The 18,502-nt window shown below is 45.1% G+C and overlaps 1 protein-coding gene across 3 annotated transcripts in view; it reads left to right on the top strand.

Moving 5' to 3' along the window:
* The window catches only part of RPRD1B (regulation of nuclear pre-mRNA domain containing 1B), a 51,400-nt gene extending 33,375 nt beyond the window's left edge, over positions 1-18,025 (top strand). For 2 of the 3 annotated variants that reach the window (XM_047853438.1, XM_047853437.1), the window contains exon 7: positions 15,339-18,025. In XM_047853438.1, coding sequence (XP_047709394.1) covers positions 15,339-15,488 — 150 coding nt within the window. In that variant the 3' untranslated portion in view covers positions 15,489-18,025. Of the gene's footprint in view, positions 1-494; positions 926-15,338 lie in introns of all 3 variants that reach the window. The other variant, XR_007151037.1, reaches the window with a different exon arrangement.
* Positions 18,026-18,502: the final 477 nt, after the last annotated feature.

Here is an 18,502-nt window from a genome sequence, read left to right as displayed (position 1 = left end):
GAAGGTTAATTCCAAAGGTAAAGGCCAAAGGTACCAGAAAAGCCTCCAAACTTCAGTTCTTAGAGCAAAAGGAAGGCTTGTTTCTGGTAGACAGAGGTGACCGTTGCCCCGGTTGGCTGTCAGAAGCTCACAAGCCGCGGTCTGAATGGCTTGGATGGAGTTCCTGTCTCGTCAGTTTGGATAAAGCGTGGCGTGGGTATGTTCCATCCGAGGGGTCAGGGCACGTGGGGGCGGTGGCGGAGGGAGGGAGTGCAGATCTATTTGTACAAGCACTGGGGAGAAAATCAAAAAGGTGCACACGTGTGCAGTTTTAACTACCTTAACACATCAGTTATTTTCATTCACATCGTGGTGTTGTCATTTCTGCAAAAAAAGGTCGCTGGAATTTTCATAGGGATGGCACTGAATCTATAGATTGCTTTGGGAACTGTTGCCATTTTAACAATCATAAGTTTTCCAATCAGTGAACACAAGATTTCTTTCTGTTTACCTAGATCTTCTTTAATCTGCTGTGGAATTTAAAAAAGCATCCTGGAGTCCCAGTTACTGACGGATTTGACATTACAGAGGCCCCGTTTAGGTGCCATAAGTATCAGGGGTCCCGGGAGGGGGCTGTGGTGTGTGCTGCCTTTCGGTAGGCGTGTGTTCCCCACCTTTACGAGGCGTGCATGCAGACGTGTGTGTGCTCAGCAAAGCCACCGAGGTACAGCCATGGCAGCCAGCTTCACTTTTCACGCAAGAGGAAGTGGCACGTTGAGGCCCGGATGTCTGGGCAAAGTCGTTAACGGTATTCTTGAGCTGGATGGAACCTTAGACATCATGGAATCTGACTTCCGAATTGGTGAAGAAACTCAGACCCAGAGAAGGGAGTTTGCCAGAGACCAGGAATAGAATCTGAGGCAGACATCTCGTAACTTGCCATCAGGTTTGTGTTTGCCTTTCTTTCTTGTTGTTTTGTTTATTTTAGATTTGATTCCATCAGGTGAACAGCCGGAAGACATCCTACACGAAAGAGTAGCCAAAGTTGAATCATTTCAGCAATCCCCAAGAACCTTGTTTTAGAAAAATGCCATCTTATGTAGGGGGATTAAAACAGTTGCATGAAGCATTTTCAGAGTGGCCTCTGAGAAGACCTTTCTAAGGTTTGAGAGAGCGGACTCTGCCGCTGAGGTTCTGAGTACCCTCCTGGCTATGACCGGGCGTGCTCGGTGTGGGGGAGGGCGATTGGCTCATCGAACTTGGGGGTGCTGCTGTATCTCCCCAGCTTGGCATCTCCCCCTTGGCTGTAATGAGTACTCAGGAGCAGAGCCTTCTCCTTCAGACAGTACAGCTGGGAAGGGGGAAATGGCCCCGGATCTAACATTGCCTTGTGACTCTTCGTATTTCTGTTTGCACTTTGGTTATAACAACTTGAGAAATTCTTTGGCTGTAGCCGAGGAGGTACTAAACCAAACTGATGGCCTTCTGTTGTTTTTGGCAGCATCGTTCCCCTCCCTGAGGGTGCAGATGGTTATTTCAATAATGGGATAGGCGATAGGTGGAGATAGAGAGCTCCATTTTTGTCAGCTTTGGAGAAAATTCTTCCTCTTCCCATGATGTTTAAAGCCAGTATCTCATTGTCCATTCCAATACGGGCAGATGGGAGCAGGCGATCTAATCCTCATTTTAGATGAGAAAACAAAACAGACTCTGTGAGCGGTTCAGGGTCACAGAGGAAGTCGGTGAGGACCAGAACCCTAAACTGACTCCTGACTCGAGTGATCCTGTACTGTGTTCCCCTGGGAACTTAGAGGCCCTGCCTACCCCCAGTCTTCCACACTCAGTGCCCTTCCTTAGCCTAGAGTTCTTTCCTCCTGGTCTAGCAGTGTGGTCAGCACCATGGGCCGTTCCAGCCATTGTCGAAAGGTCAGTCTGCTCACACAGCTCCAGTGACCCCGCGGATGGCTTACCCACTGCCTTTTCACCCCTGTTTTGAGATGGGAGCCTCCCCCCACAAAGTTTCCCTCCAGTAGATGGGGACTTTTCTTGAATTATGTGCTTCTGTCATTTGGAATTTAGGGGCTGCATCCTTGAAGTCCCTCCCTTCTTTTGAGTTGCTGCTGACCCTTACGCTCCGGTTAGGTGTGCAGCTTGAGCTTTGATCCATGAGGGCGCGCGTGTGTGTGCGTGTGTGCAGGTATTAGTGTGTGTTCTTGCCATGTCACAAACGTGGAAATGGTATTTGTTCATCTCTTTTCATCCCAGGGGGGAAATACCACATTATAATCATAATGTAGTTCACATACTTGGTGACCTAAAGGCATGGTTCCCCAACATTTGAGACTTCACATTAGAGAAGTGACATGATTTCATAGCTCTCCCAGCGAGAGTTCTTTTAGTCATAGCATTGTTTCCATTATTTATAATCCAACTTCTGGTGATTCCTCCTGTTTTCCAAACCCGCTCCACTGGGTGTTAGCTGGTGTGTGTAGCACTAATTTCTCATACTTACAAAGTATATATACGTGTTAAGTGAAAACAGCATCTGGGCCCCTTGTCACTTCCTCCCTGCCAGAATGTTCATTCTTATTCAGCGAATACTCAGTTCTTTCTTTATTTCTTTGTTTCTGATTAAATAAAAGACATACATCACAGGAAACGTGGAAAATAAGTATTTAAAAAAGTATTATAACCTCATTACCCAGAGATAACTTTTTTTAATGTTTATTTATTTATTTTGAGAGAGAATAGAAGCCGGGGAGGGGCAGAGAGTAAGAGTGAGAGTGAGAGAGTGAGAGAGAGAGAGAGAGAGAGAGAGAGAATCCCAAGCAGGCTCCCTGCTGTCAGCAAGGAACCTGATGTAGGGCTCGATCCGATGAACTGTGAGATCATGACCTGAGCCGAAACCAAGTGTTGGACACTTAACCAACTGAGCCACCCAGGAGCCCCTGAGATAACATGTTTTCATTTTGGTGTGTTTCTTTTATTTTTTTTTTCTCCAATTTTAAAATTAAAATGATCATAATATGTAGACAGTTTTCTGTCCTACTTTATTTTAATGGTATGTGATCATCTTTCCTTATTAACACAAACTTTATATAAACACTTGAAATGGCTGCTTGAACACTTATGGCTGGATAATCAATGATACTTGTATTGAGCATTTATATTTTTTTGTTTTGTTTCACCTTGAGCTAACTTCCAGTATTTGGATTATTTCCTTCCCGTAAATTTCTAAAAATGGATGCTGTGTGAATGTGTAGATGCCAACTTGTCTCTGGGTATGTTGAAGTGTATATGCATTTCAAGGTCTTTGCCACCAGCATGCACGCCTGCCTCAGGGGTTCTTGCTCTTTGCAATGCTCTTAGGCTGTCTGGTGCTTTAGAGATAGAAGATACAAAATCCATGTATCCGTGGGTATACGAGTTAAGGATTGTGAGAGCATTGAATAGTTTAATTAGACAAATGGGGCTCTCTTCTGGGCTTTAAGTTTGGGTTTACATTTGAAACTGCTCTGGGAAAATAGCAGCTACTTCTTATTTATAACAGTGACTTGAGTGACCATCACTTTGAGAGCAGGTTCAGATTACAGAAATCTGAGCCCTAGTGTCTAAGTGTTTGACCCGGTGGATACATGCCATTTTGAGCAGAGGTCTGTTTTAGTCTTTATGAATGTTCTACTGTTAAGGTGGGCCTTCACCCACTTCAGGTTGTCATTTTTTAGAAAGTAAAACTGGATTGTATCATACTTTGTAATCTTGGAAGTTCCTTCTCTGACTTTCGTTTTTATCTCTATAAAATATAGGGCTTGAAAATTAGAAAGTCTTTTTCTAAAGTCTGGGTTTTTTTTTTAATGTTTATTATTTTTTTTTTTAGAGAGAGTGTGAGCGGGGGAGGGGCACAGAGAGGGAGACAGTATCTGAAGCAGGATCCAGGCTCCGAGCTGTCAGCACAGAGGCCGACGTGGGCCTCAAACCCACGAACCGTGAGATCATGACCTGAGCCGAAGTCGGACGCTCAAACCGACTGAGCCATGCAGGCACCCCAGAAAGTCTTTTTCTATGATTAGAGTAGAGAAGTTCATGGTTGGAATAGGAGTCCGGATGAAACCTTTGCAAACAAGTCCGTGAGCTCCCGGGAGTGTGGTGCACTTCACGTGAAGTGGTGAAGCCAGCTGTCATTGTGACTTTGCCTCCTCATTTGTTCTCTTCTTTATTCAGGTTCTTCTATATTCAGGAAAAAGGATGGACAACTGTCTTGCTTAATCCAGTCATTAGGTACTTGGAGAACTTCAAGCAGAGCGACTTTGCAGTTTTAAACTCCACAAAAATTTACCAGCAGCCTTCTGAGCATTCTTGGGGTTTGGATAGTGATTAATGGACTCAGTGCAGTCTTTCTTCAAAATGTCTGGTGTGATGTATTTGGTGGTTTTCCGGGTCCTTTTATTTTGCCCTCTGTGTTTCTATTCCGTGAGGCGTAGACTTGCTAGGCGTTATTCCTGCGGGTATCATTTACCTCAGTTACGATTCATTGATGAGGATCTGCGGTCCCCATTCCAGGCTTTTTCTGGCTTTCTCCATTGAGGTGAGTGGTCCTTGCCTTTTCTCTTCGGTGTGGTTTTTCCATTTATAAAATAGCCCCGTTACCCTCACCTGGGGCAAACGGGTTCTAACACTTGTCTAACCTGAAGTTGTTAGCGGCTGCCTTTTCCTTATCACACGGGGCCTTCAGCGGCACTTTCTTTTACTTTCTGTGGAAGAGGTCTCCAGGAGAGTCGCTGAAGGTGTCCTTCTCGGCAGGTGGCACGCTTCGCCTCTCTAATATTAAAAACCACAGAAACAAAACATTCACGCGAGCGCATGCCTCCACCGCCACCACTACCACCGTCCCCTTCTAACTACCCTGTTTTCCCTCGCTGCCTCTACTTCTGAGCCCACTGCAGCATGGCGTGCGCATCGTACGGTCAACCGAAGTGGCTGTGTTCAGAATCCGCCACCACTGGTCCAGTCTCAAAAGCCAAAAGATACTTGGCCCCCCGTCTCTTGTTTCCTTTTCTTTTCTTTGGCCCTCTCTGCGGCGCTCGATGCTGTCAGTTACCCTGTATGCGTTCTTCTTCTCCGGTTTCGGTACACCGCCCCTGCCCCTCTACACTTACTTGTGTGTCCTCCACGAAGCTTGACTCCATCCCCGCCCTGTAGATGTTGGTATTCCTTCAGCCTCTCTCTCGTGCTGTCCTTGCGTGACACGTTTAGAAAGGCTTCGGCTACCACCGGTGTGCTGATGGCTTCAATCTAGATCGTTAGCCCAGATGCTTCCTCATGCTTCGGATCCACGTATCTTCTTTCCACAGACACCTCAAGCGCCAGGTGGCCCAAACAGACCATCCTCTTCCAACCTTCCCTTCCCTTCCCTTCTCTCTCCCTGTCTTGGAGAATGCCATTGCCATTCATCAAAACCACACACCGGCGTTCATCCAGTGTCACTCCCTGTTTGTCCCACCTCCCAGTGGGTTCCTTCAGCCTCCTTTTGTCCCGGTCTCCCTCAGGCCCTGCGCCACCCCTCTGCCAGACGCCTCCTGTTGCCTGGCTGCCCCGTCGGAGTAGACAGCAAGCCATTGTGATTTTTCTGTCCTCAGTTTTTTTGAATCTGTCCCCTTCCTCTTCCTCTCTGTGTCCACTTCCACCACCTTAGCCCAGACCGCCATCACCTCTCACCTGCTCCCCCATAGTGGCCTCATCGCAGACCCATCGGCATTTGTTCTTGTGTCCTGGAATTCATTCTGCACGTGGCAGCCCTGTGATACTTTCCAAAATGCAGCCCTGGGCAGGTCGTTTCCCTGTATGAGCATGTTAATGGCTTCTCCTTGCTCCTGGAATATAAGCCCAAATTCTCGTGTGTTCCCACCGCACGCCCCACACTCCACCCCATGGCCTGCCCCTGTTGAGCTCATCAGCCGTGTCTCTTGTCACGTTCCATTGCGTTTTGTCTGTGCTGGCCTTTTTTGTCTCCGGCTTTACATGTGCTGTTCCCCTTGCCTTTACATGTGCCTGTCCCCTTTTCTTCCCACCGGTTACCCTTACCTCGTTGATTATGGTTCATCATTTATATTCCATGTCAAACAGCATTCTCCTGAGACCCCACCCCCATCTCCACCCCATAAACCCAGGTTTCCCCCCTCTCCCCCACCCCATATATACTGTCCTGTCTCCTGATCTTTCAGAGCACCACATAGTCTGTCATTCTGTTTATGGATGATTCGGTCATTTCCCTGGCCAGACCATAAAATCCTGTCTGCATTGTCACTCTTTCATCCCCAACCCTATGCTAATGCTTGACACAGCGTCCTGATCTAAGGCGGCAGCTATGGTTGTAGCTCAGTTCGTCTCTAGGCTGGGACAGACTGGATCTTTGATGGCGGGGGGGGGGGGGGGGGGGGGGGGGAGGACGGACTCCTTTCACATTGATGACACTACCATAAGAGCTAGGCTTTACTGGGTAGACCAATTTTTCCTCTCTCGACCTTTAGATTGATAGGACTAGACTGTGGTACTACCTAGTTATAAAAGTCTGACTTTTTTCCATGGTCTTGAAGGTTAGAGGCTCTTTCATTTGCTCAAACCAACTTTAGTGAATGTGGTAAATTTTCAGGACATACTCGGATGGCTTATGGGAAGAAGGATCTTTGTATCCCATTAATACTTCTCTTTTTTTCAATTCTGTCATGCCTTTTCTTAACATGTAAATCAGGAACTCTAAGGACTGCTTATAAAATAATAAACATGGGAGTGGTGGCAGTTCTCTTCCTCCTCGGCTGATTCACCTTGAACAGTTTAGCAAGTGCCCGGTCTTATTCAGATCTGGTACCTCCCCACAGTGTAGGCATTATTTCCATTCTCGTCTTCAGTGTAAGGATGCTGAGCCCAGAGAGGTGAAGTCATAGGGTGCACCATAGGCGAATGGTAGAGTAGCATTTGAACTTAGATTTTCTGACTGCGTATTTGCTTTCCTATCACAGCAGCCTCCCTCTGGTGGGAGACGTGATATATCCTCTCAGCCTTTTGGAGGAGCCAGGAAATGTATTTTTTTTTTCCTTATGGAAAGGAATCGGTCTTCTTATTTCTTGTAGAGAAAACTGTATCCAGATGCAGTGCAGTAACCCACAGGCTGCTTTGCCCCAGGCAGACCTTCTGGCACTTAGAATCATGACAAATAACCGCCTACGATTATTCCGGTTGAGACTGCCCTTTTCCTTTCTACCCTTTGCTTCTCAGCTGCCCTCCGGGAAGGCTGGACTGGACCAGCATTTGTCTCAGAAGGAGAAACCATTCGAAGGTCTGCATTTCCTTTTTTAAAAATGTTTTAATTTTTTTTAGGTGTATTGATTTATTTTTCAGAGAGAGAGCGCACGAGCAGGGGAGGGGTAGGGAGAGAGGGAGAAGAATCCCAAGCAGGCTGCACGCTGTCAGCACAGAGCCTGATGGGGGGCCCCACCTCACAAACCAGGAGCTCCTGACCTGAGCTAAAACCCAGAGTCAGACGCTTAACGGACTGAGCCACCCAGGCGCCCCAGGGTCCGCATTTCTGATGTTTGCACATCAGTAACCTGCTTTTCCACGAAAATGGTTAAGGAAGTCAGTTTGTGGGGGCTTTTGGTACTTGCATCAAACTTATATTTTTGACATTTGACTTAAAAAAAACCACATTTATTATAAATAGTAAATAGTTCTTCTTGTACTTTAGCACCATATATTTACCTGGTTTTGTATAATGAGAGACCCCTGGCATAAATGTAAAGCATTTTTGGAGGGCCCAGGTGCATTTTTTAAATAAATCTCTTTTTAAAGCATTTTATGGACATCTGTTAAATTATAAATATTTAGCTTTATAATTACGTCAAGTTTTGAAAATTTGCCCAGTCCTAAAATTGACTTTATTTTTTTGTTAGTTTCATTTTTTTATTAATTTCATTATGGATGTGTCGACACTTTTTATTCTTCTCTCGCTTCTGCAAATCCCTGTCAGAAGGGAGTTTTTGCTGCAGCAGAAGCTGCCTTAAACCTTTTGTGTCGAAGGTCTGCTGGGGAGAAACAAAAATCCTGAAAAGACCTCGTGGTACGATTCCAAGCCTAAGAAGCCCTTTCCCATTCAGCGCCTCCAGTGGACGGTTGACTCGCTCTGAGAACATTCCTCTAATTATAGCCTTTTTGTCATTTTGCCTTCTGGGAAATGCTTCGTGTTTACCTTTATTATTGGTTTAGTATGGGGCCGGGAGGTCCTGGGCGCTGGAGCCGGAGCCAGAGCCACAACTTCCTCCTTTTCTTGTATCTTCCCCAGCATCTTACTCAGCAGCTCCAGCCCTGCTGTGACATCCTAAGATGTATCATTTTGAAATGTCGCAGCTGCCACTGAGTCGCATGGGACCATGGAGCTGGCTGGGGCAGAGAGGTGCAGATCAGCGATGGCTTTTTTTGTTCTCATGTAGATTCGTGAAGAAAAGGCAAAAGTGGCATTCTTACTTTCAGCCCAGAGATTTGTATGTTTTCTCTAAAAAATGAAAGAGAAGTGAATCAATTGTGGCGTAAGTAGAGGCTGTAGATCCTGTGAGCTTTAGTGGCAAGATGAGGCGGCCGATTAGGGGCGTTAAATGGTTTTAGGGTGAGGGTCAGCCTCCCCTTTCTGTTTGGCTGCCAGCCTTCATGCAGCTAAGCAGTCCTTTGACTTAAATTCAGTATGGTAGGTCACCTTTAAAACAGGGCCCTTCATAAACTGCTTTGTGCATAATAACCCTTTATGACTCTTAATTGCGAGTAGCCGAGCAGTGGGTGATTTTTATATACCATATGTCCTGTAGCACAACAGGGCGAGATAAAGGAAAACATGGGTCTCAATACTGGAAATTTTGTCTCATCAAATCAAGCCCCTGCCTGTGGTGTTATTTCTAACACAGTTGTTCTTATGTATGTACTTCCTAGCCAGAAAAAAATAGATTGGACAATGTTTACATTTTGATCAGTATTTCTTATAGGACTTGCCAGGGGAGAAGCTTATAATTTTGTTTGTTTTGAAGATGAAATTCTTGTAGAAAGGTCACCACAATGTCAGTCCCTATCGTTTCTAACCCTCTTATCTCAGAGCTCATCTGCAGCATGTCAGGTCTGGCCTCCTGCTCTAACCAAAAAAGGCAAAGAATGTGGAAGCCTTGCTCCAATCAGCCAGTTGTGTTCGTGCTCCACAATGGTCCGTGTTCACACGGTGTCAGCTGGATCCACAGGAACCAGAGGGTGTTGGACACATTTTCTGCTGCAAGTTCAGAGAGCCCGTGAGGCAAGATTCCAGAGCTTTGCCAGAAGCATAAATCCTAGGCATTATCTCCAAACTGCACACTGGGCCTCACCCTCTACGTTTTAAACATTTCTTGGCAGTCAAATAAACCCAGGCAGTTTATCGCAGGTGCCCACTCTCCCCCCGCACCCCCTCCTCCAGGATCCTGAAACAGGATAGCAGCAGCAAGTCTGATAGAACTCTCACCTTTTTCCCGGCTCCCTGCAGCCTCTCGTGGGTGAAGTAGGGTCTGCTGCGGTCAGCGCCTGTGGCGGAATGGGTCAGCTCCGTCCCTCACCTCCGCCACGACCCCAGTACGAATCATGCATGAGCAGGAGAGGAATTGCTGCAGGACAATTTAGATTTGCCTTGTCTCTTGCTTGAGATGGGTAGTGGGGGAAAGGCAAGTATCTGAAGACAAGAGTACGAAAAAGAGCCACTGTGAATTATGGTCAAGAGAAGCGGGGGTGGGGGGGCAGAAGGCCGAAAGCAGGAGCGCTGCGGCCGTGCCCCCCTGCGGGTGTAAATTGTGCAGGTCCCGATCTCACGTGTTCCTGTTCCAGGCAGGGTAGCGTGAGTGCCAGAGTAAAGGCTTAGTCATCTGTTGCACACAGGTGGAAGGTATTGGAAACAAGGAGCATAGGACCACCTTTTGCCACATCGTTTCTTTAGCTGAGTAGTACTTGGTGTACTGAGGAGGTGGTGGGATGCAGCACACTTACGTGGGTCAGAAGACTTTGACCAGGTGTCATTGCATTGATGTTGGTTTTAGTGATAACGCCACAAGCTGGATCTCTTCTGCGGGCTGGAGTTGCTGAGGACACGGTTCGGGACCTTGCAGCAGGAGAGCTTGTGGTCCAACTTTTGTTAGAAGGTGGACTGGTAGATTGAGAAGAAAGATTCTTGGGGTTTCGTAATCTGTCTCCTCTACCTGTCCAGAACCAAAGAGAAAAACCGTGGAGAGACAGCTAGTGAGGAAATGCCATCACCCGACCAAGGGAGCATAGGAGCCGGAGAACTGGAAGGCAAGTGAGAAGCCGGAGTTGTATTGTGGGCATAGTTCAGTTTGGATCCGATCTCAAGTTTTTATTTGTCCATAGTGACATTTATAGATCACTACATCTATTGGAAAAAAAAAAAAAAAAAAAAGGAAGGGTTGGAGGTCAGAGTCTGTTACTACTGAATCTGTTTAGGGGACTGTAAAATTAGTATTACTATTCAGTTTGACCTAATCAGAGCTTGCCATGAATTTTTTTTTTAAATTTTTTTTAATGTACGTTTATTTTTGAGAGAGAACACAAGTGGGGGAGGGGCAGAGAGAGAGGGAGACCCAGAATCTGAAGCAGGCTTCAGGCACCCCAGAGTTTGCCATGAATTCTTATCTGCTCATTTCTCCTCAAAGCATTAAGCTAGGTCATTCAGCTGTCCCAGCTAAGCCACGTGCGTGTTTTAACAATTTTCGAAGCAATCTTTACCTGTATTTGGATATTCAGAGTATATACTTTTGTCACCCTTGCCAATGCATTTAAACCGCTTGGCTTATTTCTTCGTGTCACAGCAAAATAAGAGGAAGGTACAGAGATTTGCCATATACCCCTTGCATGCCTTCCCTTCACTGCCAACAGTGTGGTGCATCTGTTATCGGTGATGACCCCACACTGACATATCCTCATTGCTCAGTGTCCGTACCATACCTGAGGGCTCACTTTTGGTGTTGTATGTTCTGTGGGTCTGGACAGATGTATAACGACGTGTGTCCAGCATCCTGGTGTTTTCACTACCCTAAAAATCCTCTGTGCTCTGTTCATCCCCCCAACCCCTGTCTCCATAGTTTTGCCTTTTTCAGAATGTCATAGTTGGGCTCATACAGTATGTGGCCTTCTCAGCTTGACTCCTCTCACTTAGTAATATACGTTTAACATTTCTCCCATGTCTTTTCATGACTCGATATCTCCCTTCTTTTTAATGCTACATAATTGTCTGGTTGAAGCAAAGTTCATTTATCCATTTACCTGAAGGACTCCTTAGTTGCTTCCAAGTTTTGGCAATTATGAATAATGCTGCTATAAACATTCATGTGCAGCTTTTTGTGTGGCGTTTTCAACTCCTTTGGATAACTACCAATGAGCATGATTGCTGGAATGTATGGTAAAAGTATGTTTAGCTTTGTAAGAAACCACCAAATTGCCTTCCAGAATAGTTGTACCATTTTGCATTCCCACCAGAATGTATGAGAGTTCCCCTTGCGCCACATCCTTGTCAGCTTTTGGTGGTGTCAGCGTTCTGGATTTTGGTCATTCTAATTGATGTATGGAGGCATCTGGTTGTAATTTGCATTTCTCTGATAACAAATGTTGTCTTTCGCAAACATTCTCTCCCAGCCTGTATCTTGTCTTTTCATTTTGTTGACAGTGGCTTTTGCAGAGCAGATAATTTTTCATTTTAATGAAATCCACCTTATGGGTTCGTTCATGGTATTGTGCCTTTGGTAGATTATATGTTATATATATATATAGGTATGTATATAATACCCTTTGGTATTGTATCCTAAAAGTCATCACCAACCCAAAGATCATCTAGGTTTACTTTTGCTATCTTCTAGGAGTTTTATAGTTTTGTGTTTTCCATTTAGTCTGTGATTCATTTGAGTTAATTTTTGTAAAGGGTGTAGTAAGATCTGTGTCTGGTTTTGTTTGTTTGTTTGTTTGTTTGTTTGTTTTGCATGTGGGTGTCCAGTTGTTTCAACTTTTTTGCTGAAAGTACTATTTTTTCTCCATTGTATTGCCTTTGCTCCTTTATCAAAGGTCAGTTGGCTTATTTATGTGGGTCTGTTTCTGGACTGTGTTCTGTTGCATTGATCTGTTTTGTCTATTTTTTTGGCTACAGTATCACATTGTCTTGATTACTGTGGCTTTATCGAAAGTCTTAGGGTCGAATAATGTCTGAATTTGTTCTCTTTCAATATTGTGTTGGTTATTTGAAGTCTTTTGCCTCTCCATATAAACTTTAGAATCACTTTGTCTATATTCACAAAATAACTAGCTGTGCTTTTGATTGGGACTGCATTCAATCTGTAGATCAAGTTGGGAAGAACTGACATCTTTACAGTATTGAGCCTTCCTATTCATGAACATGGAATATCTCCCCATTTATTTAGCTCTTCTTTGTTTCAGAGTTTTATAGTTTTCCTCATGTGGATCTTACAGATTTATACCTAAGTAGTATTTCATTGTTTTGGGTGCTAATGTAAACTCTGTACTTCTTCATCTTTTTCAGGGACAGTCCCACTTTCATCCTTTCTGTAGTGATGCCCTCCTCCTAGGCTCATGCACCTGCTCTTAAAGTAGAAATCCCTATGGAATGAGTAACCCAATGGCATGAGGAGGTGTGTATAGGATCCATGAGCTTTCAGAGTGGCCTGAAGAGAGGACTTTAATGGGGAAACATATTTCCTTTAATTAAAATGAAGTTTATTTGATTGTATTTAAAATGTAATCACAGCCTAAACATGATGAGATACCCTCTCCCCCCCCCAAAGCTCCCCCCCCCCCCCCCAGGCCTTACCCCCAAATAGGAACAAATGGGATTTTGGGTTGTTTTTTTTTTAAAGATTGCCTGGGAGAGGATTATTTGAACTTAAGGTGATGTCTAATGAGATCAACCACCTCTCCTTTTAAACTCACATGGACTTGCTAAATTAGTCTGAGGGTCACCCAAGATTGCAGAGCTTTGGATTCTGAATCTAGCTCCACTCACTAGAGACTCAGTGATCTTCAGACTGTTTTTAAGGAATTCCTTGAGTTGAAGTGCTCGGTACGTGCCAGGAGCAATGGCTCCAAGTCACAGTGGCTTTCATCTGTCTACTTTGGTCAGAGGATCTGGGCAGGGAGCAAGGGGCAACTATTCAGGAGCTCTTATACCCTTTTTGTACATAGAATTCAGGAGAAGCTAATTAAATGGATCCATGTTCAGTAACAGAGAATTAGTCTTCTCTAGTAATTTCCCTTGAAGTATATAAAACCGAAGAAAAAAAATGTTTGCAGAGGGGGAAGGGTGGGGAACCTTGACAATTTAGATCCTCATCTCTGAAATTTGTTTTCAGTTTCAAGAATGAAAGCTTAATGTGGTATGCTTATACCTAATGTTATGTTTTATATGTTGTTAATTTATTGGGCAGCTGTTGGACACATGCTGTTCACAGGGCACTGTTGGTCATGGTGGATAATGGGTAAAGCAGATGGGTCCGGTCTTAGCCTCCTGAAGCTCACTAGTGTGATAGGGGAGTCATTATTAACAATTTACATTAGTCATTAGTTTAGTTGTGTTAAGTCTACAAAGAAAATAAGTGGGATGCCAGGAAAGCTTACTTTCTTCCCTGTGTCTTCATCCGATGGCTTGTGTGAGCAGTTCTTTTGGGCAGAAGCCGCAACTGCCTGCACTAATGTGGGCACAGAGCCTCCCTGCCCACGTTTCCACATCCCTTCTCCCACTCTTTTCTTGGACTTTGTCTTTATAACTTGAGCTAATTGTTCTTCATTTAACCTGTTTCTTGTCTTACCACTCTTCCCAGGAGTCCTCGAGCATATGCCCTCAAACTCTCTGCCTCTCTAAGTGTGTCTAAGGTATCTGGTAGGAAAGAATCTAGAATTTGAAGACCAATCTTACGAATAGGCCAGTTCCTTCATTTTCAGATAAGGAAGGTGAGGACGAAGGAAGAGAGGGACCATGTCCACAGTCACATAGCAGGTTGGAGTCAGAGCCAAAACTAACTCAGGTCCTTGCCTCGGAGCCCAGTGCTTTCTTTTGCATTCCTGCAGGAGAGGCTTTAGTCAGCAGGGATCCATCCTCAGGAACTTCCCGTCTTTGCAGAAATACTGAGGAGGGTACACAGCTAGCTAGAGGCTAGGAGGCCCAAGAGGGGCCATAAACAGACCTCAGATGGCCCAGGGTTGTTATTCCATACAGATTCACCAAAGGTGCTTTTTGTTGGGAGGAAAGAAACTAGTACACCAAGTTCCTGTCATTAGGGAAGTCATATTTCAGAGGAACATAGAAGTCTAACATGTATGAAAAGAGCACCTCAGAGCAGCCTGTTAGGAGCTCGGATGCACCTCGGTGCACAGGAGGGCTCCAGAACGGGTGGAGGTGGGGACCGGTCTTCCGGATGAAGAGAAAGCGTTTTCCTAAAAGAGGCAGAGCTCAGTTGGTAGGCAGGGAAGTGGAGGCAGAATTTCACTGGGAGCAGGAGAAGGAAGATACCCCTCGAAGCTGGAGCAGACTCCTGAACAAATGGCCCGTGCAGGCAGCGACCTGTGCATTGTGGGGTGGGGGTGGGGGTTGTTGAGAAGTTGGGGGAGATACTTTTGGGCAGGCACTAATTTTAAAAGACCTTGAGCTCTGAGCAGCCGTGGAGCTAGCACGGTGCCGTGCTTCACTCTCTCAAGGAGGTGACTGGATGAAAGCTGGGCTTTCGGAAGAGAAGTCTGGCGTGTTTAGGGGAGACTACCGGAAGGACTCATCGGGGATTTGCTGCGGTTACTTGGGTGTGGGATGAGGAAGCCCTGGGCACGGACGTGGGTGTTTTGAGCTTCTGTGGTGCTTGTTTGTCATAGGTGATAGATCTGGATGGCTCTCTCAGTTTAATACAAAGTGGAGCTTTATAGTGATTTTTCTAGGCATGTCTAGGTGGCACCCTCAAAATAACTGTAAAGCCTGAGCATCTGTCTTTTATTTTATAAGGTATTTTGAAATAGAAAAGCACCAATAAAAGGCAATGCAAACATAAATGTCATGCTTTTACTTCTAAATCTCAAGTGCTACGTTAAATACGATTTAATTCACTATTGCCAGTGTTGAACTCTACTTTCCTTTTTTATGTAAAGGATTCTTCCTTTTGCGAACCTGGCTGAAGTGGGGAGGGGCTGTCTGGTGAAGAGAACTAGAGCAGGAAGCTGAGAGTATCTGTCTTGGCTCCTGAAGCCTGACCATCCTCAGCACACACAGACTTAACCACGTTGTCTTCTCTTTGTCTCCTTAGGAATATAAACAGAAGCTCGCTCGGGTAACCCAGGTCCGCAAGGAACTGAAGTCCCATATTCAGAGCTTGCCAGACCTCTCGTTGCTGCCCAACGTCACAGGGGGCTTGGCCCCCCTGCCCTCTGCTGGTGACCTGTTTTCAACTGACTAGGACAGGTGTCGTGCCCCAAATTCCCATCTCTACCAGCAGAAAGAAGAGAGAGGGCAAGTCATGGTTGGAAATAACCATGGTGGAAATAACTTGTGGCCCCTGGTTCTGTCCCTCCTTCATCCCAGTCCCGCAGCCTCAAGAAAGAACCACTGACTCTGAATCTCCTCTCCGTCCTCTCCTGTTGAGCACACTTCAGAACAGTGGCGAGTGGAGTCCAATTAGATTCATATTTGGAAAGAATACAAAGTCTCCCACTTCATGTATTCATGCCCCTGTTGGTTCTCCATTCTTAGCTGTCTCTTTACACCCAAGAAGTTATGAAAATCATGTGTACTTCTGGAAGTTTTCAGAAGAATCTTGTCCCTCCCGACAGCATTGTGTCATGAGAGCCGCTTCTCTTTTCGGAGCTGGGTTTGTTCAAGTTCAGTGCAGGCCTCCACTGAAGGACTCACTCTGGAGTCATTGACTTTCCTGGCTACCGTCCACCCCAAAGGTTGGAGGCACGACTGTCAAGCAGCTTTGCCATGAAGAGTTTGCCAAATCTCTGATCCTTCCTTTCCCCTGCTTGTAGTGATGTATAGTTACAGGTGCAGTGCATTTGTTTTATAAGCAGACTAGGGAATCTAGCAATAAGATTCAAAGCTGACCTGGGATATACGGTTCAGAAGGAAGACTAACGGGAATCACAGACGTGAGTTCAAAATAAGTTACGTGCTTCGGGTTCCTACGGACAACCTTCCCAGGGTTCCTGCTGTCGTAGAAAACGTTCCTAAAGACGTGATCTTTTGGCCCTAATCTTGTGAAGGCAGTTGTTAGGAATGGCACCGGTGGACCCCAAAAGCTAAAGGCAAAACCAAGAGTGTGGACTCTGCACGGGTGTTGCTTTTAGACTCCTGTCTTTTGGGGAGTAGGGCTCACACTAGCATTGCTTCACTGGGCTCAGGTCTACGGTATGGCGAGTGAACTTGAGTATCTCCCCTGCAGATATGACGCTCTGTGCATGTCTGTCTGTCTGTCTGTCAGTTTATGCCACTGCACACATCCTTGTGCCCGGAGGAGGAGGAGTACTTGATCGGCTGTTACCGAGTAGCTCATCTCGGGCAGAGGAAGGGGGGAAGTCAGGGATATTAATTTTGGGTTTTAGTTCCATTATCATGCCAGTTGATATCATGACTACATAATGTAGTTTTTACCTTGCTTTTAGTAAAGGTTAGGCCTGCTAACTGTAAATCATTCTGATTTGGCAGTCTTCTTTTTGACATTGGAAAGGGCAGAAAACAGTTTGCCCCAGTAGTATGACGGGAGTCAGGGCCCAGAGGCTGAAATCCATAAGCTATAAAAAGGAATTCAGCGGTGGGGGCTTCAGAATCTCCATTATTTTGCGTTGTTATTTTCAGGATTACCAAAAAGCCAATTACTTGTAATTTTACATGTTAAACATGTTGAAACATAGCCTGTGTTTTTACAGTGTGCAGGCTTTCCTTTTAGAAGCTCTTCTGTCTGCCATGAAGTGAGAACAGTGAAAAAAAGTCCTAGCAGGTGTTCAGTTTGACTCTGTGTAGAACATAGTAGCATTGAAGCTGTTCTTTGGATTTGAGTATAGACTGGATGTTGTTTGCTTATTGATACTGCCTGTGGTCCTGCCATTATTAAATTAATGAGTCTCTAACTATAAAGTTTTCCTCCCAGAGGCCAGAGGTCAGTAGGTGACTTTACTAAGGAAAATTGCAGGAAAATTGCAAGATCGCTTCTAATCGTTGCTGTTTTCTGCGCGTACGCCCCTCCCCATATGGTGTGCTGCTTCAGTCCTCCGTGCGAGCTTGATGTGGAACGGACCCATCTGGGACATTCTCTGTGCTTTTACCAAGGAAGCAAAATTTGACTAGCCGCAAATCAAAAGGGCAGAGTAGATATTTGCTCTGATCAGCTGGATGAAAATGTTAACAGCATGATGGATTTCCCCCATCGCTGTATTTTCTCTGATTGAGTTTGACCAGCAATTGGTGCGTAATTCTTAACAGCAAGAGCAAGAAATGAAACTGTAGCAATTATGTAAATGAATGTGTTGGCCTCCTAACACCTGTTACTAGTGGACTTCCTGTGAGGAAGTTAGTCTTGGGGTTTGTTTTGTTTTTTAATGAAATGCTTTTGTGTTTTAAATCTTAATTCTCCCTGTATCCTCCCCATGTGTGCTCACTTCATTTGTTTAATTTAAACGAGCCTTTCTCCTTGTATGTACCAGGTGGGCCGGTGGGGTGGGCTGGGGTGGGGTGGGTGGCTTTTGTTTTGTGTGTTTTCTTTCTTTAGGGCATCCGTAGGCCTCAAAGGACCTCTCCTTTAGGTCATATTCCTCAGAACGTCTTCATTCTAATTTGTTTTGTTTTGTTTTGTTTTTCTTAAAGAATATTTTTAAAGCTTAAATTTGTATATTAATTTAGGACTTTATTTAGAAGTATAGGCTGTCATTGGCGGCAGCAGTATATTCTGAAATGTCTCATAGATATATATTTTTGAATAAAGATGGTGTTGTTGAACGACACTGTGTGATGTTTCTTTTCCCTGCCTCGTTACAGAACACCCGATGCTTCCTTCGTAAGTGGTGGGTAATTAGTAATCACCAATAGAGATTCTGCCGTCTGCACAGAATCTTGTCCCTTAGGAGTTTTGTTACTGTTAGCGGCCCGTAAATACTCAGCACTTACATAGTATGTTCTGGTTCTTTCCAGGGGCTTAATTAGCTTTAATTAGCCAATCCACACAGGGCCCCGGAGAGGGACCTCTATAGTTTTATTCTCGTTGTACAGAAGTGGGGACGGATGGAGAGAGGTTAAATGACTCTTTCCCCACTACCACAGTCTCTGACAGATTCAAACTTGGAAGTTTTTGATTTCAGCGCTTTTGTTCACACTGCTAGGCCTCCGGAGAGAGATTTGATTTTGGCAATCCAGCGAAAGCCACTCTGAACTGTTTAAAAGAGCAAAATGTGGGAGCGTTGTAAATCCAAGTGGTATGTC

Source organism: Prionailurus viverrinus, chromosome A3, assembly GCF_022837055.1.
Source record: "Prionailurus viverrinus isolate Anna chromosome A3, UM_Priviv_1.0, whole genome shotgun sequence".
Taxonomy (NCBI): Eukaryota; Metazoa; Chordata; class Mammalia; order Carnivora; family Felidae; genus Prionailurus; species Prionailurus viverrinus.
This window is presented reverse-complemented; position numbering and strand designations above follow the sequence as displayed.